General features: G+C 53.1%; 1 protein-coding gene across 5 annotated transcripts in view; it reads left to right on the top strand.

The window, feature by feature from the left end:
• Nucleotides 1-27,304, top strand: part of Slc2a9 (solute carrier family 2 member 9) — a 173,382-nt gene that overhangs the window by 68,038 nt on the left and 78,040 nt on the right. For all 5 annotated transcript variants that reach the window (XM_071614140.1, XM_071614142.1, XM_071614141.1 and 2 more), the window contains exons 7-9: nt 14,597-14,729; nt 20,472-20,659; nt 23,030-23,140. In XM_071614140.1, coding sequence (XP_071470241.1) covers nt 14,597-14,729; nt 20,472-20,659; nt 23,030-23,140 — 432 coding nt within the window. The remainder of the gene's footprint in view (nt 1-14,596; nt 14,730-20,471; nt 20,660-23,029; nt 23,141-27,304) is intronic.

Genomic DNA, 27,304 nt, shown 5'->3' with positions numbered 1-27,304 from the left:
TTCCTGCTTCCTGCTGGCCCTCCAAGGCTCCGTGGTCTCATGTGTCCTCTCCCCTCCTGCCCCACCAAGTGCACCTACATTCAGACCTCCTCACCTGGCTTTGGAGCCTCTGCAGGTGGCCTGCGTCCATCACCTCTGCCTCCTCCAGCCATAGCATATGATCGGCTCCTTCCACGGGATTCACTGAGCTCCCACAGTGCCCCGGACCCCAGGGCATGAGTCAGGCAAAGCCCCTGCCTGCAAGGCACTTGCCGCCAGAGAGCCAGGTGTCAGCTCCGACAGCAGAGGCCGGGGTGATGTGACCCACAGGCCACGGGGGAGCCCCCGGGTGGAAGGGCCCTGGGAAGGGCCCTAACACAGCACAAGAGGGCGGTGGAAAACTTTCTAGAGAAGGTGCATCCACCTTGCAGTCTAGGGGACAATGGTTTAGCCAAGTGGAAGGGCCACACTGCGCTGGGTGGAGGGAAAGGTCAGTAAAAAGGACAAGGTTCTTCAGTTCCCGATATTTCAAAGGGGTGACAATCAGCCAGGCTGTGTGGAGTTAATGCAGTGGTTAAATGAGGCGCCCTGACTGAGTGCTCAGCACCGTTGACTACACCGAGTCCACGCCACCCCCCTGACCCCCACGCCCACAGCACTGCATCCTGCATCCATTGAATAGAGCCCAAATTCCTCAGGCTGGCGTTCAAAGGGCCCTGAACCCAGGTCCAGCATCATGTTCTGACCGGGTCTCACCTCCAGCATCCTGAGCCACTGGTGCCTTCCTAAGCCTGCCCTGCTGTCCCAACATCTCAGAAAGTTCACCTCTCTCTTCACCCTCTCAATCACGTCACTCAGCCTTCAAGAAAGGTCCAACAAAACAGCAGAAGTGATTGTCACCGCCTTCTGAAAATGGGGAGGGGAAGCCAAACCCTGCTTGAGCTGCGCCCCACAAAGCCTCCTTCCCCTGTCGAATCCTCACAGTAGACGTGACAGGGCCTTTGCCAGGGGCTGCCCGGGAGGCGCCATCTTCTTGCCCCCCTCTGACTTCCCCTGAGGGTCCTGGCTGCTCTTGTTCAGATTCTCCTTTCTGTACTCGTGGCATGGTGAGGGTGTCACTGAGATTGTCCCCGACTTGAGCACTAGATGAGGACGGCCAAGCAGTGCTCTCACTAACTGAGTAGGCTGGAGGGCACCTGGGGCCAGGGCAGGGAGGTGGCTCCCAGGAGGGGCCTGTTTGTTCCTCCCATGCTGGGGCCAATCTGCCAGTTTGAGTGGCATCTGAGTGACCTGGGGAGGTGCAGATCCAAAACCTGTATTTCCTAACCAGGAGAGGCAGATGCTGCTTCTGGAAGATTTCAAGTCCTACTACGTGGGATGATTAGACTCCTCTCACAGGAACCTCCTTGCCTCTGGGCTTCCTAAACAGCGCCCACTGATTGAATGCTTTCCGAGGCTTTGAAAGCTGAGGCAGAACAGCACCCAGTTAGCCTGGGTCCCTGCCCAGCAGGGCTTGGGGTTGAAACTGGACAGTGATTGGAAAGAAATCCACTTCTTTAGCTGCCAATCAGACCCAGGGTGTGACTCAGCCCTTCTGAGAGCTGTTCCTCTACCTGGCTGTGTGGCTCACCTGCAGCTGGTGGAGCCTGAACATGGAGATGGTTTCACCACCTACAACAAACCTCCAGGGCGTGCATGGCCTCCAGAAAAGTATCCCCTAGAAACTATTCATATCTCAATTTCATATTTGTCTTAAAACTTCAATTGGTTTAGTCATAACAATAGATAGAAATAGTTCAAAACATCCAACACACTAAAAGTCTTGTGGTGGAGAGTGGAGGGTCATTATCCCACCCCCTCAAGCTCCCCGACTGCCTTCCAGTGGCACCCCGAGAACACTGTTACCTGTTTTTTTAATAATTCCCCCATATTTGAAAATAATCGGGTATGACACTACTTCTAGATTCATTTGCTTTTAATATTGTCCACTCCTATGATAGTTGAGATCTTAGCATTCTTATACCAATATCTCTCCCCTTTCTCTATTCTACCAATATAAGTATAACCCAATTTTTGACTAACTCACTGTTTAACATTTGTATTATTATGAGTATATATTGAGTATTTTTCCTTCTTATAGGACTTTATGTTTTTCCTAGTGTTAATCATTTCTTGTTATTTTTTCATTTGCTTAGAGTTTTTTTCCTATGCCTATGATTAATCTTTTCCAAATGTTCTAATATTAAAGAGCTATAATAAATTTGCAAAATTCTCATATATATCACAGACATTCTAGAAACTCTATTTTCCTGCCTCGGCCCTCTAACCTATTCATTCCAACTAAGTGGGTAGTTTCTGATCCTGGTCTAGAACGATCCTCCTGGGCTCTTTGCATTTGATTCCCGAGTAGGATCCTTTGTTTCCTGGACTTTGCATCTTTCTCTTCTTGGTTTATTTCTTCATCTTGTTGAATAATTTCTTCTAGTACTTTCCTAAGAGAGAAACAGGGAGGTTAAAAGCTTTTGAGACATTTCACATCTAAAAATGTCTTTATTCTACCTTCACACCCCTATAGATAGTTTAGCTGGATGCAGAACTTGAGTGAATATTTTTTTCCTAAGGATTTTGAAGGCACTGTCCTCTGGCATCTGGCACTGCTGATAAGAACCCTGATGTCACTTTTATTTGAGTTATTTCTCTCTGAGAATTTTTACAATCTTCTTTTTGTTTCATTTTGAAATCTTTCCATTCTTTGGTTTGGGTCATTTTCTTTTGTTGTGCAGAGACCTCAGTCCTGTATCCCCCTGTCAACCTACATATTAATTTTCTCTCATTCTGAGAATTCATTGTGTCGCTCCTTTGGTAATTTTCTCCCTCTCATTTTTCTATTCTCACACAATTTCTCTGAAACTCCTTGCAGTCAGTAAGACCACTCTTCTAATTCTGATTTTAATCTTTCTCTCCTTTCCTCTATCTTTATTATTTTGTTAATTTCTCAAATTTAGCTTACATCTTGTCTAAGACATTTTCTTAGTTTCATATTTTCAATTTCTAAAGGTTTTTCTCTGTCCCTTTCTCATAGCATCTGTTCTTGTTTGCTAGTTGCAATACTTGCACCTCTGTTAATGATAGGGGTTTTTCCCCTTACATTTTGTTCTGCTGTATGTTTTCTCTCTTGGCTCCAGATTTCTTATTTTTCTTTGGTTTCTTTCTGCCCCTCTCCTCTGTGTTAAGAGACTTTTTCAAATATCTGCTGCTTTCACTCATGTTTCAAAAGATGAACAGAAGCCTAGGTGAGGGGCAGTTTCCACACTCAGTTGAGTATATGTGCAGCGTTTCTGTGGGGAGAGCCCCCCATCAGTGTGTGGCTGACTTTTCTCTTGGAAGCAGGTGCTATTCTGGGTATAGATCCGCTGCAGGTGGTGGAGGGCTCTGAGGCTGGTTATCCTGTGTTGCCCTCTTGGCTTGCTGCCATCCTGGAATTACCACGGGTCCACTGATGTGCAAACAAGCGTGGACTCCCCCTCCCGTGCGAGGGCTGGCTGGAGCGAAGCCGTGGTGTGTAGTCTTTCTCCAAATCTCTCCATCTTCCATCTGCGGCCTCACCCTGCCCAGTGGTCCCTTTGTGCTGACCCACTGGGGGTCTGGGGGTGAATGTCCTCAGTGCCCCATGGAGGCTCAGAGGACTCTTGGTTATTCCATCTCCCAAAGCTGGACTGGAAGTCTCGTGCCGCTCTTGCCACTTTCCCCATGTCCTCACCCTCACAGCCGCTGCCTTGGTAATGCCTGTGCCCCCAGGTCTAGGAACTGGAGAAGACAGACAAGTGCGGACTGCCTGCCATGTTGGGAAGTTTCCTTTAAAAAAAATTCTCTTCTGCTCAATACAGAAGATGCAATTTAGAATGATCCAGTTGTAAGGTCTGAAAACACTCTAAGCAAAGCTTGAGCATTCATCTCAGAGCAGGGAGCTGAGTCTCACCTAGCCACTGACTGTACCAGGATGACCTGGAAGGAAGCTCTGGAGCCGTGGTGGAGGAGAGGTGGCTGTGCCTCAGGATGCCCTGTGATAGTTTTTAAAAATCCAGAACCTTGAGCCCTGCCTCGGGCCTTAGAATCCTTAGATGCATGGGGTGCAAAAGGATCGCACTGAGCCAAATTTGGAATCTTTGAGAGACTGAGGCAAGGGTCAGACAACACCTCTTCTAAGTGTCAGGGTTGGTGGGAGGGCCCGGCCCTATGAGCAGGAAGCAGGCTGCTCGGTCCCTGCCACCTCCACCCACAGGAACATTTGGGTCTGTAGAGTGGGCACTCACCCAGGGTGGCTGCCACTGCCCGATGCAGGGGAAGGGGCAGAGAGAGGCCTCACCCCTGCGTGTTTAGGCCCTTACTAGATCAGCAACTCCACCAGCCAGCATGGACCAATGGCTGTCGCCCAATAACCCAGTACCCAGCTGTGCCTTGGGAGGAGCCTGGGCAGGGCAGGAGGCCAGGAGCATGCAGCCAGGTCCTCCTGGGAGCCCAGGGCAGTGGGAGCTAGGGCTGCCCCTCCTGCTTACTGCAGCAAGCAAATGGCCAAGTCTTCAAGGAGCTTCCACGCTTGAGTCCCCTGGGCACAGCGGCAACTTGGGTTGTGTGAGCCGGTAACAATGACAGCTGCTGACTGTGACGAGGAGCCAGGCCCAGGACAAGCACTTGATCCCGTGCAGGCTGTCGCAGGGTCCTGTTATCCTGCTTCACTGATGGGGAAGGGGCTCATGGGAGTTCAATGCTGGGTCCAAAATCACAAAGGGAGCAGGCAGTTCTTCGGAGTCAAACCAGGTGGGTGGGCACCAAGTGCCCACACCTGCCCCTGCCCCGGCCCTCCATGGCTGGGCCACCTCCTTCAGGGGCAGGTGTGGCTGGGCTTTGGGATGGAGGAGTGGCACAGTGAAGGGCCTCTCGTCACTGCCCACCGTGCTGCCTCAGCAGATGAGGTACTTCTCACTCTGGACTTTGACCTCCACCTCTTCCCTGTGGCCACCTGGGTCTTCAGTGCCAGTAGGAAAACCTTTGTCAGGCTCCCAGACAGAGTGATCCGCATTGACCCAAACCCCCTAAAAACTTGGATTTTTAGAGTCTGAAAGACTCAGAGTTTGTGCATCACAACAGCTTGGTCATAGAACGTGTTTGCCCCAAGTGCGTGTTTCTAGGGTTGTTTCAAAGGATCTTGCAGAAAAGAAATGATGGCTCACTAGAACTACAGGACATTCATCAGAGAACCCACAAGTGGAAAATGAGCTTTGCAGAGATGACCTCACCCCTTCCAGAGTGCAGACACTGCCCCCTAAACTACCCTCGTATGGTTATATTCGCTATTTGTCAAACACACATGAAGCGCTCCCCACACGGGGACAGGTGAGCACACTGAGCAGCAGAGGCCTGGGGTGGAGCATCTGTGGTGTCCATGAGTGGCAGAGCCGGGATTCAGGACCCCAGCCCTCGACTCCTCCAGCACAGGGACTTGTGGGCTGCACCGTGGGGCTCAGAACCACAGGGCTCTGTCTCCTGCCTCCCAACCAGGCTTCTGCTCCAGCTATTTTGGTCCCTACTCTATTCTGAAATGATTCATTCACACGTTAAATGAATCCATTGTAGATTTCCTGTCTCCTTCTGATAATTTCACTTGTCAAGTTATTTTTCTCAATTCCATGTCAAAAACTTTCATATCTCCCTCCTCCTTTCTTGGGGGATAATAAGAAACATTTAAAAATTTGATTTCTCACATCCTAAGCTTATTCTTTTAGAAAGAAGTGTGTGTATATTTTTTTTAACACAGAAATGACAGTTCTCAAAAAAATCCCAAACCCTAAAGTTCATCATTTTAAAAAATGTTTTTCTAAGCCCTTGGTTACATCTTCACACTCACCCTCAAGTTTCTGTGCATGGAACTTGGCAAATTGGACGAAGGTGGAGTTTTGCTTTGGCTGTGTATTTTCCTCTTGATGTGTGTTTTGAGATGATAAAGGATGTTTCTTTGAAAAAGAAGAGAGAAAGAGAAGAAAGGGGACTTAATTTTCTAATCCAAAGTGATTCCGACATGTGTTATTAAGTTTTTTTTGTCACTGTGACTAAAATACCTGACAAGGACAACTTAGAGGAGGAAAAGTTTGTTTTGGCTCCTGGCTTCGGAGGTCTGAGTCCTTGGTGGGCAGACTCCGTTGCTCTGGGCCCAAGGTGGGGCAGAACATCCTGGCAGGAGGGCCTGGTGGAGGACCCGCTCTGTTCTTAGCAGCTGGGAAACAGAGAGGTGGGGTGCGGTAGAGACAAAGGGAAGACGCACCCTTCCAGGCCATGTGCCCCGGGACCCGCCTCCTCCAGCCAGGCCCCTGCCCACGGTTACCATGTCATCCGTCCTTCCAACTAGAGGGACGGACTAGGTGACAGCTCTGGGAGTCTAATCATCACACCTCTAAATATTCCTGCGTTAACCCAGGAGATTCAGGGGCCAGGGGAATGAGCATGAAAATGACATGGGGACAGTTTCAGAAAATGACATTTGGGACAACAGAGATGAGGAAATCGGTGTGGACACCTGAGAAAGAAGTGGCTGTGACTTTTCAAAATCCGTGTTGGAGTCCTTTCAAGTTAATTAGCATCTCACTCAAAGGTGAGGAAGGAGTGAGGAAGAGGCAGTGGCCATCCATTTTCCATTAGCTGCTCTGGTGAGACTTGTGGCAGGAGAGCTGTTGGGACGGGCCAAGGCGAGGGTCACTGGCGGGAGGGCTGGGTGGAGGTGCCGACTTCTGGGGTAGGCGTGCGTCTCCTTCCCCTGCCCCCACCAGTAAGTTCTGCAAGATCAGAACCCAACCCCAGTGCCGAGGGCAGTCCCTGCTGCTCCCCTCTTCCTACCCAAGGCTGTATAGAGCCCAAGGCTGGCACGTGCTCTGCTGTTCTCCCTTGGGCCCCTCTTCAGCTCCTTCTGTCTGGGGAGGCCCTGGGATGACCGTTCAGCCCTGGGAATCAGGACTGTCACCTGCCTAACTTTCTGCTTAGTCCAGCAATCTGCGTGGACGCAGCATCTCTGCTGGTGATGGCTGTCCTCTGCTCGACCACAATGAGGGACCCTGACTGTCCTCTGAGTCCAGGGTGCCTCATGTCCAGTCTTCACGGAGGTCTGGGCCGCCCTCTCCCATTGGAGGTTCTGCACCCCGGGAGCTTTAAGCAAGCTGCGCTGGAGCTAGTGTCTTCATGCCTGCTCCAGCGACGCAGCTCCTTCCTGTGCACTCTCTTCTTCTCTCCCTGCAAAAAACACCTGGATTTTTGGCTCCTATCTGGTCTTTCTTTGGGAAACCTTGGATGACCTTAGATCCTAGACTACAAAAGAACACATTTAGCACTCAAAAAAAAATGCTCTTCATCTTTCCTAAATAACAGACACAGGTTTCTCAGAAGCAACAATGTGCATTCCCCCCATGCTTTCAAATCCTGCTAGTTTCTCTGCTTGTTATTTCCTGTTTGATTCCTATTTTACTCCTGTTAAACACAAGAATTGGAAAATAAGTTATGATTAAGAGTTGCTCTTAATCATAAGACTTCAGACTTAATCATAAGACTTAAGACTGAGAGGTTGTCAAATAAACAAACAAAACAAGTGCAGATGCTGGCCATGGGAGGTATAATCACACAAACCAACCCCCACCACCACCAAATCAAACCCAGAAACCATTCCCACCACCACAACAAAATGTTAAAAAGGGAACAGAGGGACAAGAACATGCAGCCCAGGAGCATCCACCCCAGTGGCAGTTCAGTTCCAGGGCTGAAGGCCACTGGGCCACCCTCTTAATGTCCCACTCAGAGACTAAAGGCAAGGTGCAGAGCTAGGGGATTATCTAGCCTGGAGGTCATTATCCAAAATTATCTAGACTGCTTGCTTCTCTGAGGGGCAGCACTGAAGGTGTGATCTCAGTGACCAGAAGAAGCAAGCCTGCACAGATGGGCAAGAGGGTTCTGGGCTAAGGACAGCAATGGCAGGCCTTCCCATGGCATGTCTGAGGACATGAAGACAGGGCCGGGTTCTGGAGTGAACTGGGAAAGAAGTACTAGGTGGGGCCAGAGAAGAGACGGGGACTAGATACATATGTAAACATGACGTGGAGACTGCTGCTCCCAAACATGATTAACCCTCCCACCCTAAACCCCTTGGAGATTAGCAAAATCTGTGAAGCAGTTTTACCCACTGGACTGCAGTCAGGAAGGACAAGAATCAAACCAGAGGGGAAACAGGAGAATGGCCTTGCATCTTTCTCAGAGGAGTGATAGGAAAAATATCAGAGAAGTGGGGGTGGGGTGGAGGTGGGGGGCGGGGGGGAGAGAGAGAGAGAGCGCGTGCGCATGTGCAGCACTCTAGGTGCCAGCAGAGGTGTGCTCAAGTCTTGCTGGATAATGATCTTCACATGCATCCGATAAAGGGATGGAAACTTCAGAATAAAAAGTAAGCCCAAGAATATCAGGAGTTCACACACATCTGGAAATAGTTTGGGTTTCAACTGGGCTCAGTGGAAAGACCTCCTCCTATGCAGGCATTAGGCAGAATCCTCAATAGTGGGGCTGAATTAGTCTGATATCGTGGGTGCTCAGAATTCCCTGGAATAGACTGTAGAGCTTCTAAAGAGGAAACTGATTTCAAGGACCTCGCTATGTTCAAGAACAAAATTCAATACTATCTAAAGAAAGAGAAAAATGCCACAAACAATTATGTAAAATTCACACTAACTAACACCCAATTTAAAAAATTACCAGTCATGTAAATAAGCAAGAAAATGTAACTCATAGCTGGAAGGAGAATCAACCAAAGGAAACATAACCAGAAATATCAGAGATGATGGAATTTTCTGGCTATGGTGTTAAAGCCCCTGGTACAGATGCACTCCATCTGTAGCAGAAGGAAGAGGAAAATATGGGCATGATGAGAGGAACAGAAGATGGAAACAGACCCAAGCCAAGCCTCCAGAGATGAAAACTGCAGTGTCTTATGCGCAAAGCATGCAGAATGGGATTAAGGGTCGATCGGACATCGTGGGAGGAAAGGTCAGCAACCTGAAGGTGGAGCACAGCTATCTAAATCGGAACACAGACGGAAAAAGACCAAGAAAACGTTCAACCTGAAATGGGCATTTAGGAAAAACCTGAAACGCTACACTTCCCTGGGGAAGATTGGATGCTGGTTTAGTCAGCTTTGTCGCTGCTGTGACTAAAGGACCCAACAGAACAACTGTAGAGGGGGACGTTTTATTTGAGGGCTCTCAAGCTCCTCGGCAGGGCTTGAGGTGAGGCTGAGCATCATGGTGGAGAGTGCGGTGGAGGGAACCAGCTCACATCATAATCAGGGAGCAGAGAGAGACATTCCTGGCCACATATAAATATATACCCAAAGCCACACCTCAATTCCCACCTCCTCCAGCCACACCCTGCCATTTCAATAACCACTCACTTAATCCCTATCAGGGGATTAATTCACTGATTGGGTTAAGATTCTTAAAACTCAATCATTCCTCCTCTGAACCATCTTGCATTGTCTCACATGTGAGGTTTTGGGGACACCTCACATCGTAACAGATGCCTTTTCCTGAGACCTGGAATGAAGCAAGAATGTTATCTCTCATCATTCCCATTTAGCATTACAATCCAGGGCAATAAAGCATGAAATACAAATAAGAAACCTACTGTTTCTTTTTTAAAAAAGGAATCAACACTGTGCATATTTGAAGATGACATGGCCATCTGTATAGTAAATCCTAAAGATTCAACAAAAAAGTTAGAACTAATAATTAGGCTTATTCAGGTTACAAGACACTAGATCAGTAGACATATTGATTGTATTTCTGCATACTATCAACAAACAATTAGAAGTTTAAAAAAATCACATGCAATAGCATTAAAATGTGAAATACATATAAATTTATCAAAATATATGTAAGATTCTACACCAAGACATGAAAATACTGTTGAGAGACATTTAAAAAGATAAAGAAATAGAAAGATAAACCATACTCATGGAGTGGAAGACTTACTATTGTTAAAAGATCAATTTTCCTCAAATTTATCAATGATTCCAATGGCATCCCAATCAAAATCCAGCAAGCTTTTTTAAAAAAATTGATAAGCTGATTCTAAAATTTATATGGAAATTAAAGGTCCTGGAATAGCCAACAAGGCCATTTGAAAAGAAAGAACACAATCAGAGGACTCGTATCACCTGTTTTAAGACTTACGGTTAAACTCTAGTAATCAGTACAGTATCTAGAAAATAGATCAATAAAAAGAGCAGAAAAGTTCAGCCAAACATGTCCACCAGTGGATTTTCAACCAAGGTGCTGAGGAATTCTCAGGAAGTGGTTCCTGGGGGCTGGACATTTGTAGGATCTGAGAGAAGCTGGGAGGTGGGTGATGGGCTTATTCAGCAAGGGCAGGAGGAAGAGCTGGTCTGGGCTCTCTGGCTCCCTGCTCCTTCCTTGCAGAGATACTCTTCTTGACCAACAGGAGCAACACAAATGTGTTTTTCTGGGAATGTGCACAATCTTAAACCTTCCACTTTGCAATGCTTTGCTTCAGATAAACATTGTTTTCCACTTGAAAAGCTTGTGGCCATTACCCAAACTCCAGCTCCCACACCCATTCATCAAAAAAACAAAACCAGGGAATCTTGGGCTTCAGAGATCTTACAATGTGTCACCAAAACCCTCACAGTTTGGTCTACCTAGAAGGAACAAATCTTGAGCTCCTCAGCAGGCGTAGAGCTCTCTCTGCAAAAGCTAGGGCTTACAATCCATCCTGCACTCACTGATGGCCAGTGATCTCCCACATGACCAGCTTCTTGATGAGCTGACCCCAGTGCATGAAGCAGGCTTGAGGGAAACATTTACCCAGCGCCATATTTAAAGGGCTTAAGAGAGGTATGTGCCCAGGAAGCATGGGGGAGGGACACTCTGTGTCTGTGGATACAGGGTGGCCCCTGCGGAGCAGGTACTGTTGCAGCTGGTTTAAAAGAGAAAGCAGGAGATGGTGGGGAGGCAGGAGAAGTCAGAGGTCTCCCTGATGGAGTGAGCACCACCTCCCAAGGCCCAGTGGTCTCAGGGAACAGGAGCTCTTGGAGCAAGCTGGGACACAGAATGTGAAGGAGCCCCAGGCAGGAGCTGAGGCTGCCTGGCCACCACCCGCAGTCCCTTGTATGTCAGGGTAAAGAGCAGGGGCTTTGTTCCAGTAGTTTCTCTTCCCGATGTGGTGTATTCTCTCCTTCTCAGAGCCCTGGACACAGGCCACACCGTGCTGGCTGGGCCCTGTGCTTACCCCATGTACTGGCTCACTTGGACTATGTGTCCTGGGAGGAGGGAAGCCCAGGAGGGGCCAGCGGCAAGAAGCCAGGCCAGAAAATCACCCTGGGTTTGCAGTCTCCTTACCTTCTTTGTCCTCCCGGCCTTTAAGGTATCGCAGGTGAGGATGACTATACCCAGGGGCCACCCCTGCTTGCCAGGCCCCCTCAGGCTGGTATATGCTGGACCACAGCTCTGTGGAAGGCGGGTGCATTGAGAGCAGGGGAGTCAGTGCCACGGGCCTGTGCCAAGGTGCCCCCTACTACTGTTTTGCTGTCTCGGACCTTCCCGTCCTTTCTGGGAATGTCCACAGATGGAATGAATGATGTCCCGTACGACTGGAGGGATTGATGTTTTCTTTATCACTTTGAAAATCAAGCTGCACACCTAAAGAGCGTCCCAATCCGAGGGTGCTCAGAGCCCCAGGGCATGTGCGATGGTGCCCGGAAGGGAAGGTGCCAGGCTCGGCATCAGCAGTTCTGCAGGACCTGATAGAGGAAGGGGGAAGCCGACAGAAGGCAGGGCAGACCCCCAGCAGCCCCAAGGGACCTAGTGATGGTCACCAGCGCTGGGTGAAGGGCATCCAGGCCTTCTCCCTAGTGGCACAGACACCCACTGTGGGCTGGCTGGTGGGGTCACTCCCGCGATGCTCATTTCGCCCTTCCTTCTAATTCAAGGAGATGGGAAGACAGTCCTAAAATCAGTCCCATGGTCTTGGGATCCTTGTCACAGCACACACCCAAGACAGTGAGTCCAGAATAGCACATTGACTGCAATGAATGGGGGCATCTTGGGAACTAGATGGCACTCTCTAGGCTCAGGTGTGGCCATGGCGGCAGACTGACCCTTCAGGGCCAGTGGCAGGTTGATGCAAACAAGGCTACCCACACGCAGCCTCCAGGGCTCTGTGAAGCTGTGGCCACAGGGTCCTTCCCTGGAGGCTGGTTGGGGATGGTGAGGGCTCCATGGGCATTCATGGACAGGTGCTGCCTCCTTGTGGGACCAGCTGCTGTGGAAGGGAAGAGTGTTCAGAGGGGTAGAGAGCCACCCTCTCCAGGGAGCGCAGGTTGCCCACACCCTCTCCTTCACAGGTGGTTGGCACAGGCTGTGCCTTGCCTCTCTGTGGTGGGCCCTGTTTGGTAAGGGCTTGGGCTGTGGGAGCTGATCTTGAACAGTGCTGCTGAGTTCCCATGGAATGTCCTGTAGAGGCCAGGACTGGCTCTGTCCACTATCCTCTGCAGGAGATTCCCTTTCAGCTGGAAGCCAAGGTGAACCCTTTGGTGCTGCTTTGTTCTGAGAACCACAGGAGCTTAGGAACAAGGTCAAGAAAGTAGCCCCAGGCTCTCATCCAGCTGGTCCCCTCTTAGTGACAGCAAAGGACCATGACTTGGCTTGCACCAGAGGCTCTGGCCTCAGCCCCCATGTCTCCAGCATCCCCTGACCCTTCCTGCCTGGTGGTCCTGCCGCTGTGTGTGCACACGCTGTCCTGCTCAGGCTGTCCCATCTCCTCTCTGCCCCTCGCCCAGTGACACTCCAAAGGAAACCGTCCCTGGGCTGTGGCCCTCTCTTCTGATGATATGGGGGAAATGGGGCTTGACTCCCACCTGTGTGGCACTGGCCCTGTGCATGCGGGGTGGCTCCTGGGTTCCCACGGGAACCAACATCTGCCAAAGCTGCAGCCCCTGCGTAAATGTGTCCCACTTGCATGTGCCCTCTGCTCACCCTCCCTTATGCTTCAAGTGCCCTCTCGGTTACTTACAGTAGCTAATACCACACAGAAGCTGTGTAAATGGTGTGACTCCGTCTCCTTTAGGGAATAATGACCACAGTGTTTTCAGTGTTTCCGATCCACTGAGGACGACTCTAGGTCCTGCTTCTTTCTCCCATGGTTTCAAACTTTTAAATTGAGATAATTTGCATATCATAAAATCCATCCTTTTACAATCGATGATTCAGCGGATTTTAGAATATTCACAGAGTTGCGGGGCCGTCAGCCTGACCTAATTCTAACATATTTCCATCACCCCCAGATGAAGCCCCTGCCCGTTAGCACTCTGCCCCACTGCCCGCTCTCTCTCCCTCTGGCCCTTGGCAGTCCCTGGCTGCTTTCTGTCTCCTCCTGGGAAAAGCCAGTCTAGTCCTGCGGGTCCCCCGACGTGCAGGCCCGTGGAACCAAAGCAGCTAGATGAATAGCAGTGGCCACTAGGTTCAGAAGGGGACCAGTGCCCAGTGCCCCTGTGGGCCTTCCCAGCTCACTCTGCACTTCAAGGGTCCCTGCTGCTCTGCCCTTGTGGGGTCCAGGACCTCGCATGGGGCTCTGCCATCAGGGACGCTGCAGGGAGGAATTCTGCAGGAGGAGGGGGAAGGGGCCACTGCTGGTGCCCAGGCCCTGAACTGGTGGAGGCTTCGCCAGGACTTGAAGTCCCTCCAGGTCCCGGTGTGCCCTGCTTCCCCGCGGTCTCCTTTTCCTCTCCTGGGATAAACCGTCCTCAGAACTCAGTGTGGTGTCCTTGGTTCTCCCTCCTGCCATCGCTGTCCTCTTTCAGTGGCACAGAGAGGGCTTACTGTGATGCTGGGCGAGGAGAACTGCGGATCGGGGAGGGAGCAGCCTCGATGGGCACCGTGGCCTGGGCGAGCACTGCTGAAGCCACCAGTTTCCCATGAGCGGTGCCTGTTGCAGGGGCCTGTTGGTCTCAGAGCCAGAAGAGAGGGAAGTCCCCTGCCTGAGGGCAGCCTGAGCCCCCAGGGCCTCCATCCTGGCTTCCAGACCAGGGTGTGCCCAGCCGCCCTTCTTGTGTCCCCATCTAAGATGGTCGATAGATACAGCGGCTGCAGAAGGGTCGTCGGGGAGGCACCAGCGCTGCCTCGGTTCGCCTGCTGGGCGTGGGGCTCTCAGGAGGCATCCACTGATGCACACCCAGGCACCTGCACGGTGGCCCTGCTGGAGAGAGGCGGGCCCTGGGGCGCTCAGGCCCACCTAGGTACCTGTGGTGAGGGAGTCGGCCAGCACTGCCCCGGTGCCTGGCCACCTGAGGCCTCAGGGCTGCTGTCAGGTTGCTGTCCACAGAGGGCTCAGGACTGGCATGTGCTAAAATGCCCTCTGTGCAGGCAGGTGCCTCCCTGGCTCAGTCCCCTGCCCTGGCCTCTATTCATGGGACCATGCTGGGTAGGGAGGCCCTTGGCAGAGTCAAAGCTGCTCAGTCCAGTGGCCCAGTGCCCAGCACAATGACCAAAGGGCACCCTTCAGCAGCATCTTCTCCCCGCAGGAGAGCACCTGGCCGTACCTGTTTGGTGTGATCATGGTCCCTGCTTTCATCCAGCTGGTGAGCCTGCCCTTCCTCCCCGAGAGCCCTCGCTACCTGCTCTTGGAGAAGCATGACGAGGCCAGAGCCATGAAAGGTAGGGCCACTTCCCCTCGTCACACAGCTCTGCTTGCACACGGAGCAGGCCCAAGCTGGGCACGGGGAGGGCACCACGTGAATCTTCTCTGCAGGCACCGTGCTGGGCGAAGAGGATACCTTCCTGCTGTGGAAGGCAGAGGGGCACCGGGAGTCACCTAGGGAGTCTGGAAAAGCCAGCTCAGACAGGTTAAGACCAGGTCCCCTGCTTTACAGCCACCTCCTGATGGCATCCACCCCCAGAGGTGGAGCAAGTGGCCTTTCCCAGTGGCTTGGGTGTGTGGCCGCGCCCCTTGTCTTTGCACTGAAGGGCGGGAGAAGAGGGAGCTCAGAGCAAGTGCACCACGGGCCTGAGTGCTCCTGTCCAGTGACCCTGGGGTGTCCCCGGTGGCCCTGTGAGGGAGGAAGATTTTTATAGGAGAGGATAATGAGGCTTGAGATGAGGATGGGGAGTGGGCTCAGGTCACTTCCTGAGGCCCCTAAGAGGCAGAGTGCTGGACCAGGTTCAGAGCATGACTTTCAGAATCAGAGATGTGCTGCAGAGACCCGGAGAAAATCTTTTTGCCCGGAGTTGGCCAATGCAGAATGGATGACCAAATTCTTATTCTTTTGGTTTATAAAACAAGACCGGCTGACAGTGCTGTAGTGAAGCTTGAGGGCTTGGAGCAATCGGGCAGCCTGTGTACCCCAGCTCGGCCTCTGACCTTGAGCAATTCACCCACCTGTCTGAGCCTGCAAACCCTGGTCTCTGACAGGAAATGCCATCAGCCTCCTTCAGGGGCTCTTGTGAGGACTGAGTACACAGGAGGTTCAGGGCGTTAACTGCTGTCTCACTCCTGAGGACCTTGCCTGGTTTTTGCCCATAGTCTCTCCTCCAATCTAAATCTCACTACTGCCCATGCCCAGGGAAAATTCTGAGTATTATATGCATAATTGTGCAATATCTTTTAAAACTTAAATTGTCAGAGAGACCCTAAGCAACTTAGTGAGACTCTGCCTCAAGATAAAAAATAAAAAGGGACAGGGAAGAGCTCAGAGGTAAAGCATCCCTGGGGTCAATCCCTGGTGCCCACCCCCAAATTTAAACTACCTAAGTGTTTTTAAATTGACCAGTCTTAAAATGAAACATTAACCATTGTTTGTATTTATATAAACAATATTTATATTTATCAAGCAGCTTATGGTACAGATCTCCAGATCTAGTTTCTTATCTATAACATTTCCTTGAAGTCAAGTCAGAGGACATTGTCATTACTTTCATTTTGCTGTTGAGGAAACAAAGGCTTAAACTAGGGTCACCAAGACTCTGGTTTGGGCTTATAGAGGCTCACAGAGGCCTTTGCTGGAAATGAATGCCCAGTGCCCTTGTACGCCAGCTCTCGCCTGCAGCTTGGAGATGGACTTGGGCCTTAAGCCCCGGGCTCCAGAAGCCACAGGGACCCTGGTTAACACTCTGCCCTGATTCACAGCCAGCAAGACAGGCGCCCAGGGGCTTTCCTCCCTGCCCTGGCAGGCACAGAGGCACACTGGGAAAGGGAGCTAGTGGGCGCTCTGGGTGACTCCCTGCAGCCAGTGGGGAGGAAAACCACGCCAAAGTGGGCCTTCCGATGGCTGGAGGCTCTGGAGTGAAAAGGAGGCAGCTGAAACAGAGCCCGGGGGACCCGGTTCCAGGAAGCAGCGGGCTTGTAGGGAGAAAGCCATCCTTCCATCAGAAATGCAGTCCCCTGCCCTGGGAGGGCCGCCCACCCCTGGCTCCCCAGGGAGGAGCCCTTGGAAATGCTTCCTCTAGCACAGAGGTGCCAGAGTGAGGAAGGCTTTAGAGGGTTCTTTCACCACACAGTAGGGGGGAGTGCAGCTGTGAGACAGGATGGACACGATGAGTGTGCTTTATATAAGGAGCAAAAAATATCAGCGTTAGGTTGAAACAGAATCTTGAAATGTACATTTCCACTAATAATAATACCAATTCTGCTTTAGCAAACAGTAGATATTTACATGCCGGGCATTCTGCCAAGCAAGTGCAAAGACAGGGACACGAGATGGCATCCCTGCCGTCCAGGTGGGAGGGTGATGTGCCACGGTGGACAGACACACTCGTTCATGGCTCTCAGGTGCTGAGAGCTACTTGACTCTCATCACTTTCCCCTGTATTAGCTCATTAAATCCTCACAACAGAGAAAGTAGGTCCCATTTTTATTCCTGTTCCACGTTGTGTCTGTGTAGTGCACCCCATAAAGATGTACAATTACTGCAAGTCAATTAAAAGTGAAAACAAATTACAGGAAGGAGATGCAGAAAAGGAGCGGCTGTTGATGGGGGTGGGAGTTTCTGGGGTTTCTGAGGACTGAGGAATGGGGAGGTCCAGGAACAGAGCAGAAGGTGGTACCCCGCGGAGCCCCAGCCCTCCTGCTGCCTACCAACCCTCTCCAGCCTGGTGCTGCTTTGTAGGAAGGGAGACATCATGACTGCAGCCTCCTCAATTGAAGGGCCCAGGGGTGGCTCCGTAGCCATACAGAACCGCCAAGCACAGGGAGACGCTTGTACGCACTGGCCTTTGGGATTCTGCCTCACCTTGCATTTGAAGAGAGGGATTCTATGGCTAAAAGGAGTGTGGAGCCTTTGCTCTGGGGCTAGAGAATCTTCTTTAAATGTTGGGTGGAGAAATCGCCCCCTCCCCCCCTCAGCTCGACAAATCAACTGTTGTCCCTTATTCCTGGGTGGTATGTGGATTCATCCTCTAGGATGCTTTTATCCTTCCTGTCCCCTCCCATGTTTCCTTGTCTCTATCTTTATATTGTCACGTATGACCAGTGGGACAATGGCCCCAAATATGTTCATATCCTGATCTCCATAGCCAGTGACTATGTCACCTTGAATGACAGAGGGACTTTGCAGATGTGATAAGGATTCTGAGATAGGAGGTCACCGGGGATTAACTGGATGAGCCCACTGAAATCACAACCTTCTTGTACGTGGGAGCAGGAGGCAGAGAGTCAGGGAAAGTGACGTGATGCTGGTTGGGAGCAGAAGCTCAAGAAAGAGAGGAAGGGAAGGAGAGAGAGGAGAGAAGATGCTGAGCTTTTGGCTTTGAAGATGGAGGGGCCATGAGCCAAGGAAAGTGGGCAGCCTCTTGGAGCTGGGAAGTCAAGGACATGATCCTTCTTCAAGCCTCCAGAGGAATTCAGTTCTATTGTCCTCCTGATGTAGCCCAGTGAGTCCCACTTCAGTGTGTGTGCTGAAAATGACCCCCCACACACCAAGACAAATACGTCAGTCAAAGAGGGTTGATCCACTGGCGACTGGGTTTCAGGCTCAGAAACGTTCTGCCGGAATGTTGTGGTTCATGCATTTGAAAAGCCCCAGTGTGCATCTACTGCATCAAAGAGCAGTAAATGAGCATCTATCTTCCTAAATCTAAAAATTCTCCTCCAATGCCAGCTTCATCCACTTACTTACAAACAGTCATAGGATAATCGTAACATGACAAAGTGGGCTAAGCACACAGCGTCCAGTGGGAGAAAATAAACATAAATAAATCGCCATCACCAAAATGCAGACACAGGTGCGGGGAGGGCAGGAGATTGCGCGAGGGATAACCTCAGAGGCTAACTCTGCCCTGTCCCCTCCCTAGTCACTTGCCTGCCAAATGTGCCCACTCAGCCAAGACAAGCCTCCAGGACAGAGGCCATGGTGCCCCACTTCTCCCAGGCCCCGCTGCCAGGCTCTTACCTGGAGCCCCCGGTGCATACCTGCACCCACCTGAGGGTGACCAGAGAGAAGAGCGATGCTTTTCCCTGTTGCTCAACAGATGGCGCTACTTCCTAAATTTGGGGAGGGAGCTGGGCAGAGGGAGGCACGGTCAGTTTGCCTCCAAGCTCTCAGGCTCTGTCTGCCGGCAAAGTCACCTACTCCCCCAAGGAGACCAGGGTCTCTCTGCTTTTGACCTTAAGGTGTGAGCCCAGATGGGTTAGCTAGAGAGGCCTCTTGTTGGCCCTGGACCCCTCCAACCTCGGCCACCATGCACCTCTTCTCAGACTCTGACCTCCCGCGCCCCTCTTCTCGGGATGCTTGTAATTGTATCATCGGGATCCGAGATGATCTCTCAGCTTGTCACATCTGCAGAGTCCCTTTGCCACAGAGGTGACATGCTTGCTGACCCTAGAGTTGGGATGTGCACTCTTTGGGGTGTCATGATTCTGCCCTGTTATCCAGGCTCTTTCTGTTTTTCCTGCAAGAACAAAGATGGGAAGTGACCTGGTAGTAAGTGTCCCTGCTCAGAGCTCCCATGGGACCCTTCCTCCTGGCTTCCAGGTCGTCTAAGGTTGGCCCCCTTGTGACACATGCCCCACAATGTGGGAACAGCATTTCTTGGTGCACTTTGCAGTTTAGCAGCAAACACCTTTAGGAAGCGTGGAGCAAAACCAAGACGACAAGCATCTGCTGCAGGACTTAATCAGAGCATTTACCATTCTAATGCGAAGTTTGAACCACCAGGGGGCAGTGCACAATGAAATTAAACTTCCTTGACCAAGGAATCTTGTTTACACGGAGCCTCTCCCAGGATTGGGATCCCAAAGAAAGCACATTAGGGACAGCCCGGTGCAGGGACAATAGCTTTTGTTACCTGGGCTCCTACATGTGGCACAGTGTCCAGAGCATAGTAGGTACTCAGTTAACATGTGCTGAGCGTTGACTGAATGCAGCCACAGTTTCTGTCAATTAGCCCAGACTCTCCTGTAACAGGCCTTCACTTTTCCCCAAGTGCTGCTGGCCCTTAGAACTTCTGGACTCCATGACCTGTCTCTGAGGAGCCTGTAACAGTTGCCAGACACTCAGTGGGGCCTCACAAAACAGAACCATCCCCTTCCAAACAATCCAGGCTGTAACAGGGACCGGCCTCCAGGAGAATCCAAGACTCTCCACTTGCTGGATGTGGTCGAGCGACCCTGTAGTCAGTCCCAGCGACTCTGGAGGCTGAGGCAGGAGGATCACAAGTTCAAGGCCAGCTTCAGCAACTTAGTGAGACCCTGTCTCTAAATAAAAGATAAAAAGGACTGGGGATGTTACTCAGTGTGAAGCCCCTAGAGCCGGCTCCCCCGGCAGGAGGTCTGAGACTGCAGCTAGGGCTCCCACGCTTCCCCCAGGGAGTGAGGAGTGGGGAGGACAAAGACAAGAGAGGACTGGGAGGGCAGCCTCCGGGCCACCTGCAGGCCATGCCAGCCCACAGGGCAAGGCCTGGACACTCCACAAGGCCCCTGGGGGCAGGAATGGCTGGGCCCACATACCCGGCCTTGCTCAGGCTGGGGACCTCTCTGAGCTGGCATCACCTGCACATCAGAGCTGAGGGGCTGCTCACTACACTAAGTGCTGGAGGCTGTCAGCCAGCAGCCAGTCCCTGCCTGAAGGAGAGCATCCTGGTGTCTGTCATACCCGTCATGCAAGGTTCTCTTCCTTATCCAACATAGGGTCCTTCTAAGAGGGAGTGTGGAACAAGGGTAAACAAGCTATCTTTACTAATACATGTGCAACAGAAACTTTAAGTTGACGTTTTAGAATGCTGGGTGACCTCAGCAAGTCACTGTGCCCCTCAGGCCTCTGATTTCCCATTTCTAAATGAGCACTTGGGCCCCGGGGCTTCAAAGTCCCCAGACAAGGGTGCAAGTGGTGGGACCGGCACCTCGGGCTGCATCGGCCGTAGGACATCCTCGCCCTGCCCTCAGCCTGTGCCTGTCCCTGTTCACAGCCTTCCAGACGTTCCTGGGCAAAGCCGACGTCTCCCGAGAGATGCAGGAGGCCCTGGCCGAGAGCTGCGTGCAGAGGAACGTCCACCTGCTGTCCGTCTTGCAGCTGCTGAGGACTCCCTTCCTCCGCTGGCAGGTCATCACCGTGGTTGTCACCATGGCCTGCTACCAGCTCTGTGGCCTCAACGCGGTGAGTGCTGGGCCCCCGCCAGGTGTCGTGCACGGGAGCAGGAACTGAGGAGGGAGGCGGGTGGCTCAGGGCTCGGCTCTGGGTGCCCAGGTTCAGACCCAGCTCTGCCAGCCTCCACGAACTCCTCAGCACCGGGCAACCACAGGACGTCTCTGACCCTCGGTGTCCTCCTCTGTGGGATGGATACAGTGATGTGGAAGGAGACGCTCCAGGCACGGTGCCCAGTCCCAGGCCAGAGCCAGCCCCCAGTCAATGCCACTACCATCCTGGAGTCCTGCTCCTCAAAGAAATGGGCAATTAGGCAGTCACCACGGGGAGACGGGGAGACCCTGAGGTGACTTCCACAGAGGAGCGTCTTGGCTGGGCTGCCTCCCGCCCGCGACTCTGGCCTGGAAAACCTCCAGGCTCTCAGGGGAGCCCCTGGGCCTGAGCTGCTCTCTCTGGGGTTCCAGACCCAGCTGCCTGCGGCCACCCCTTCTCTCTCCAGGGTTCTGGAAGGCAGAACCCTGAACTGGAGAAGCAGGAGGAGGCTCGGGGTCACATGCCGCTTCTGGAAGGGTGTGTGGCCTCGGGGTGGTGAAGTCCCCACCAGGGGCTGCAGACGGGCTGGGCGCATGGGGAGGACCGTGCCTGGCCCAGAGGCAGCTGCCAGGCACCTCCCAAAGGCCCTGAGACTGGCGGTCTGCCTTCCACCAGAAGGAGCAGGAAGAGCCTGGTGCCTGGGTGCTGCCCGGACAGCGGGGGAGGGCCACCGAGGGCTCCAGCACGTCCCGCCTGGGTCCTGGGTTCTGCCGTGGGACGCACAGGAGTGGAGGGCCTGTGGCCATTTGTTTCTGCCTTTTCTTTGGACTGGTGGAGTCACAGAGGTCACCAGGTCAAGGGCTCTGCGTAAACCCAGAGTCACCTGGGCAGGTCCCCACTTTCCCCTCCCCCAGCAAGGCCACAGCCACACTGGACGTCCGGGCCATGCTCCTTGGTCTGAGCAGCGAGGAAGGGCGTGCAGTGTCCTCAGCCACGCAGGAGCCTGAGGGCAGTGAGGCGCCCAGGCTGGGAAGACGCACTTGCAGACAGGACTCCCTCCTCCGCTGGGCTGGGCTCCCCTTAGCACCCGAGCAGCTGTGCAGACTCTGTCGGTCACCCAGGATGATGTGCTCCCCACGCCTGCCCCAGTGGTGGCCAGTGGCAGCGTCAGGCCCTGCTCCCTCCTCCTAACCCCTCCAACCTCTAGGTCAGCTCAGCTCTTTACAGGCCAGGGGCAGAGGCCTGGCTTCCTGCCCCCATGTGGCCATGAGCCTGCCCTGAGAAACCCCTGTCAAGCATGTCCCCTCCCTGGCTTGGTGCCCTCAGTTGTACGTGCACATGTATTAGCAGGAGCCATCCCATGCCAGCCCTGTGAGTTAACCCCCACTGTTAGGCACAGAGACATCAAGATGCTTTCCAAAGTCACACAGCTGAGAACAGTATGAGGAGGACTTAAGCTATCTGGCCCCAAGGTCTGGGTGCTTAAACCCTAGCAGGGAGGGTCACCAAGAGCCCCTGAGAGGATCCCCCCATATGTCACTCAGGCTGTCTCCAGCTGACCCCCAGGCACCCACGAAGAAAGTCCTGCTTCTTGCATTTGTGGTTGGAGCAGCAAGTGCCAGCCTCCAAGCTGGACCGTGCCCATCTGGGTCCAGGGTCTGCCCATACCTGCTGCCCTCCAGTCCAAACCCGAGGCCAAGGAAGAGAGCAACCAGATCGACACCACTTGTGCCCTGTGAACTGGCTTGAACCCTCTGTTTTACCAGAATTCACTGGGGACACGGCCTGTCCTTTGGGACCTTAGTCGACTCGGCCAGGTGCCTACCGTTTGTCACCTTGCTCCAGCCCCAAGTGGTCCTGCAGGGCAGGTGGCACCATCCCCGTTCTCTGGATGAAGAAGCTGAAGGTCAGGGGCCTGCCCGGGGTCCCAGGCGTAGCACCTGCCCTGGCAAACTCCTCTCCAGGCCTGCGTCTGGGGCGTCTGCTGGTGTCTCTGGGTCCCCAGCCCCTGGAACAGGCAGCACTTCTGAGCCTCAGGACCCAGGGGGCTGGGAACTTCACTGTCACAGGGGCTGCAGGACGCCCAGCAGTGTCCTGGGCCTCTAACCCCCGGGTGCCAGTGCCACCCCACCACCTGTGACAACCAAAATGTCTCCAGAAATGCCGAGCACCCCGTGGGGGCAAAGCAGGCCCCACTGAGAACTGCAACCTAGACAAACGTGACTTTCATTCAGTGGCTCCGGCTGAAAACCGAGGGGCCACTTCATGCAGCTCCAACGGTGGCTGGATTGGATGTAGGACATAGATCAAGGTCGCAATGACCTTCCTCTTTCCTTTCCCACGTTACAGATTTGGTTCTACACTAACAGCATCTTTGGAAAAGCTGGGATACCCCAAGAGAAGACGCCCTATGTCACCCTGAGCACGGGCGGCGTGGAGACCTTGGCCTCCATCTTCTCTGTAAGTCCTGAGGGGGATTCCTGGGTGGGGTGACACAGGACCCAGGCAGCCAGGGTGGCCTTCCCAGGGGCACGCCCCCCTGTAGGTTGCCCTTGGGATGTCTGACCATCTGGGAAGGTGCCCCTCTGTATTGTCACCTCCTGCTAACCCCTCCCCGGTCACAGTGACACAGTTCAACCCCTGTGCCTGAGGCCCTGTCCTCCCTGGGAGTTCAGGGTAGAAGGACCTGTGTGTCTCGGATCTCTTGCCCTGATTTTCAAAAAGTTCCACAATCATCATCTGTCACCTGGTCACCCCAGACAAGTAGGAGTTTAGGAAGCAGAGGAGGAAGGGCAAACCCCGTGCCGGGGAGGGCCAGGTGGGTAACAGTGCTCAGAGCGGAGACTTGGAACCCCACTCTTTCTCCACCGGTGTATGCTAAGTGATATTTGCGGGGATGGGGGCGGGGGAGGTCCTGGTAGAATCCGGAGACTAGGAGGAAATTGTCCAGGCTTTGGAATCCAGCCAGACTGGATTGCAGTCCCAGCTTCACGAACCATGAGCACAAACTCTCTGAGCCCGTTTCCCTCTTGATGCCTGCTCAAGTCCCTGGGGTCTCACTGGGTGGGTCCGCGTCCTGCATTTTAGCACACAGCACCTGGGGAGGGAGCAAGGACTAAACCAGAGAGCCATGCCCCCTCCAGGGGGCTGCTCCCCAGATGGAGCTGAGGGTGTTGATGCCGGTGCAAACAGGCAAAGCTCCCGGTCCTATTTCTGACTGACTTCACTCTATCTTGCTCCTTGTTCTTCTGGAGTCATTCTAACCCAATACTCCTGACTCCAGAAGCCGCTCCTTCCAGCCCCCCTCTGGCCAGCAGATCGTCCTCCTCCTTGTTAACAGCTGATATTGAGAGAATTCCTTGGAAGTACCAGAAGGAAGGGTCAACAGCTCCACCCCCACCCCCCGGAGAGGAGGAGGGACTAAGCTCAGGACTCTCCTGGACTCTGGAGGGTGCCCCTTCCAGCCCCTGTGCCTCCTCCAAGTGGCTCCACAGTGGATCTCAGCCATTTGGACCTGGGAAGGTTCGTGATGGTGCCCATCGGCAGCTCGAGTCCAGCTGCTGACCTGTGCTGGGGTCACAGAGGGTCACTGCCATGGCACCTTCCTGTAGGAGCTCACAATCCAGTGGAGGCGGCATGACCCAGGGTGGAATGAGGTCGTGCCTTCAAGGGCACAGCTCTGTGGACCCTGAGGGGGGGAGCAACAACTTCCTCACTCTGGGGGTGGAGCCATGTACCCAGGGAACCTGTCCACTTCACAGTCACCCTAGTGTCCCTCTACAAGGACTAGGGGTCACCCTCAAGTTGTGGAGATCTGGAGAGAAAGACTTGGAACAGATAACTAACGACTGCATGCAACACTGAGTCAGCTCCTGCGCGGAGCTCCAGGAGGGCTCCCTGGAGGAGGAGGGGACCAGGAAGCCTGGGGCTGAGGGAGCCCCAGGACTAGGGAGAAGGGGAGTGCACTGGGCAGTTTCTAAAGGACCTGGACAGGCGAGGGCAGCTAAGAGCAGTCCATGGAGACTCCTTCCCCAGCCCTGGACACCCCGAGACCCCATGCAGCACAGTGCTGGGATTTGGGATGGACGCTCCTGCTGAGCAACTCTGAATGAAATCCCGATCCTCACTTACCAGCTGAGAGGTCTTGGGAAACTAACTGCCTGGCATCTCTGACTCTACTTGCTCATTTGCAAAATGTGCATGACTGTGGCCATCTGTGGTGGGCACAATTTTGGCTCCCAAAGAAGTTCACATCCGAACTCCAGGAAGCTGCGACTATGTCCCCTTGCATGGCAAAAAGGGACTTGCAAATGTGGTCAAGTTAGGGATCTCCAGATAGGGAGGTCGTCCTGGATGTCTGGGTGGCCTCGGGGTTATGACGGGTTCTCTTAAGAGAGAACAGGAGGGTCAAGAAGAGAAGGAGGCGGGACCCTGGAAGCTGAGGCAAGAGGGAGGCCATCGCGGCCTTGGAAGATGCCCTCAGGAGCCGAGGAACCTGGGGACCTCTTGAAGCCGGGACGGGGTGGAGACAGATCTCCAGGAGGGACCAGCCTGCTAACTCGGTGATGTTTTTCCCTGGGGGATGCTACACGTGGGTTGTTCTAGGCTTATAAGTTGGTGGTCATTGCAGCAATAGGAGCTGCCTTCCGGTTGCCATGGAAACTAGATCCAAGGGTGTGAAGGCCACTCCCTCCTCCCTGACGGTCAGCACCCAGCGGATCCCTTGCTATTTCAAAGTGCTGCTGACCTTGTTCCCAAATCATCTGACCTTTCAAGTTAACCGCCTTATCAAAAAGGAACTCTCAGTGTTTTCCATTCTCACTGAAATTCTGACGGCTCAATGCGCTGGCTCTGAGCTGGGGACATTGAGGAGGGAACACTTGCATCCCAACCACGGTTTGTTCTGGCTGAGGCTGTCACTTGGCAGCTTGGCAGATGCACTAACTGCCACCCTGTGGGATGACTGCTACTCCAGGTTGAGTCTTCTGTGCGGCATTACTCTCCTGAGCAGTGGCCGTCCAGCGAGTGTCCTCCAGACCAAGCAGCCACGTGGGGCGGGGGTGGAGTTCACAGGAGTCCCTCTTATTCATGGCAGGAGGCGTTTGTAATGGAGATGGGGGGGCTGCGCCCTAGGACTGAAGGCAGTAAATCCTTACTAGGACTCGCTGCCTGCAGTCCACCCACTCCCAGCAAATCCCATTTCAAAGTGAAAGCCTTCAGAGTTCACGCCTGAGGCTCAGGACATGGGATCGTGCACATGGGCCAGGAGAAAGTGGGCAGAGGTGGCAGAGCTAAGTGGAGGAGCGTTTGGGCTCTGTGGTTCTGACTTCCCAGTTGGTAGCCTTGGGCCAGATGCGTGGCCTCTCTGATTCCCATTTTTCCTCCTTGGGAACGTGAGGTAATAACAGTTCTGGATGTTATTGTGAAAACAGGGCGATAATTCCCAGATCTGTGCACAGAACAGATGCTCAGTAAATGTGATCAAGCAGATACTTCATAATGCCAGTTATGGTTGAATTATCTCCATAAATTCACTTGTTGAAGTCCCCAAACCTCAGAATGTGACCTGATTTGGAAGCAGGGTCATTATGGATGTCACTGGTTAAGCTGAGGTCATACTGGACAAGGTGAGCCCCTGTTATGGTTTAGATGAGGTATCCACAAAAGCTCACGGGTGAGACGTGCAAGAAGGTTCAGAGAGACGACTGGGCTATCTCCTTAACCCAGCCAGCGGATTAACCCCTGGTAGGATTAGCTGAGTGGCCACTGAAGTGGTGGGCTGTGGCTGGAGGAGTGGGAATTGCAGCGTGGCTTTGGGTACATGTTGTGTCTGGCAAGTGGAGACCTCTCTGCTCCCTGACCACCATGTGAGCTGCTTCCCCTGACACACTCTGCCTCAGCCTCACCTCGAGCCCCGAGGAGCCGAGCTGGCCTTCTGGGGACTAAGACCTCGGAAACCCTGAGCCCCTAGACACACCTTTCCTCCTTTACAGTCATCCTGGTGTTGGGTCCTTTAGTCACACCAGTGAAAGGCTGGCTAAAACAGCTCACATTCCACATGCGTGTCCTCATGGTGTGGAGATGCACACACAGGGACAAGGCCAAGCGACTATCAGGGCTGAGCCGGCAAAAGACAGGAGATCCGGAAGCAAGGGCCCAGAGCACCCTCCCCAGCACCTTCAGGGGGGTCGCCAATGCATCCATCTCCTACCTCTCCTCCCTTCTGTCCTCTCTGGCCTCCACACGTCCCCTGGCCTGACAATGAAGAATGCAGGGATAGGCACTCGCTCCATCGGCAAGTGTTGGCTTGACACCTACTGTCAGGCATTCCTCAGGTTCTGGGGAGCAGGAGGAAGGCCCTGGCCTTCAGGTGTAGAAGGAGTGCCAGGGGGCGGGAGAGAGGCGCACCAGCAGATGGTTGAGCACTCTTCGTCTCCGTGCTCAGGAGTTGGATGTCCAGGGGGACAGGGACAGTGGGATATTACAAAGTAGTGGCTTTGTCTACATCTAGTTTGGGAAATCTTAATGTCTCAAGGATCAGAAAAGACTGTGTGAATGATCCCAACTTTGCCACTTACGAGCTATGTGACCTGGGACAAGTTTCTAAAGTCTCTGCGCCTCAGG

Source organism: Marmota flaviventris, chromosome 7 (genome assembly GCF_047511675.1).
Source record: "Marmota flaviventris isolate mMarFla1 chromosome 7, mMarFla1.hap1, whole genome shotgun sequence".
NCBI lineage: Eukaryota > Metazoa > Chordata > Mammalia > Rodentia > Sciuridae > Marmota > Marmota flaviventris.
This window is presented reverse-complemented; position numbering and strand designations above follow the sequence as displayed.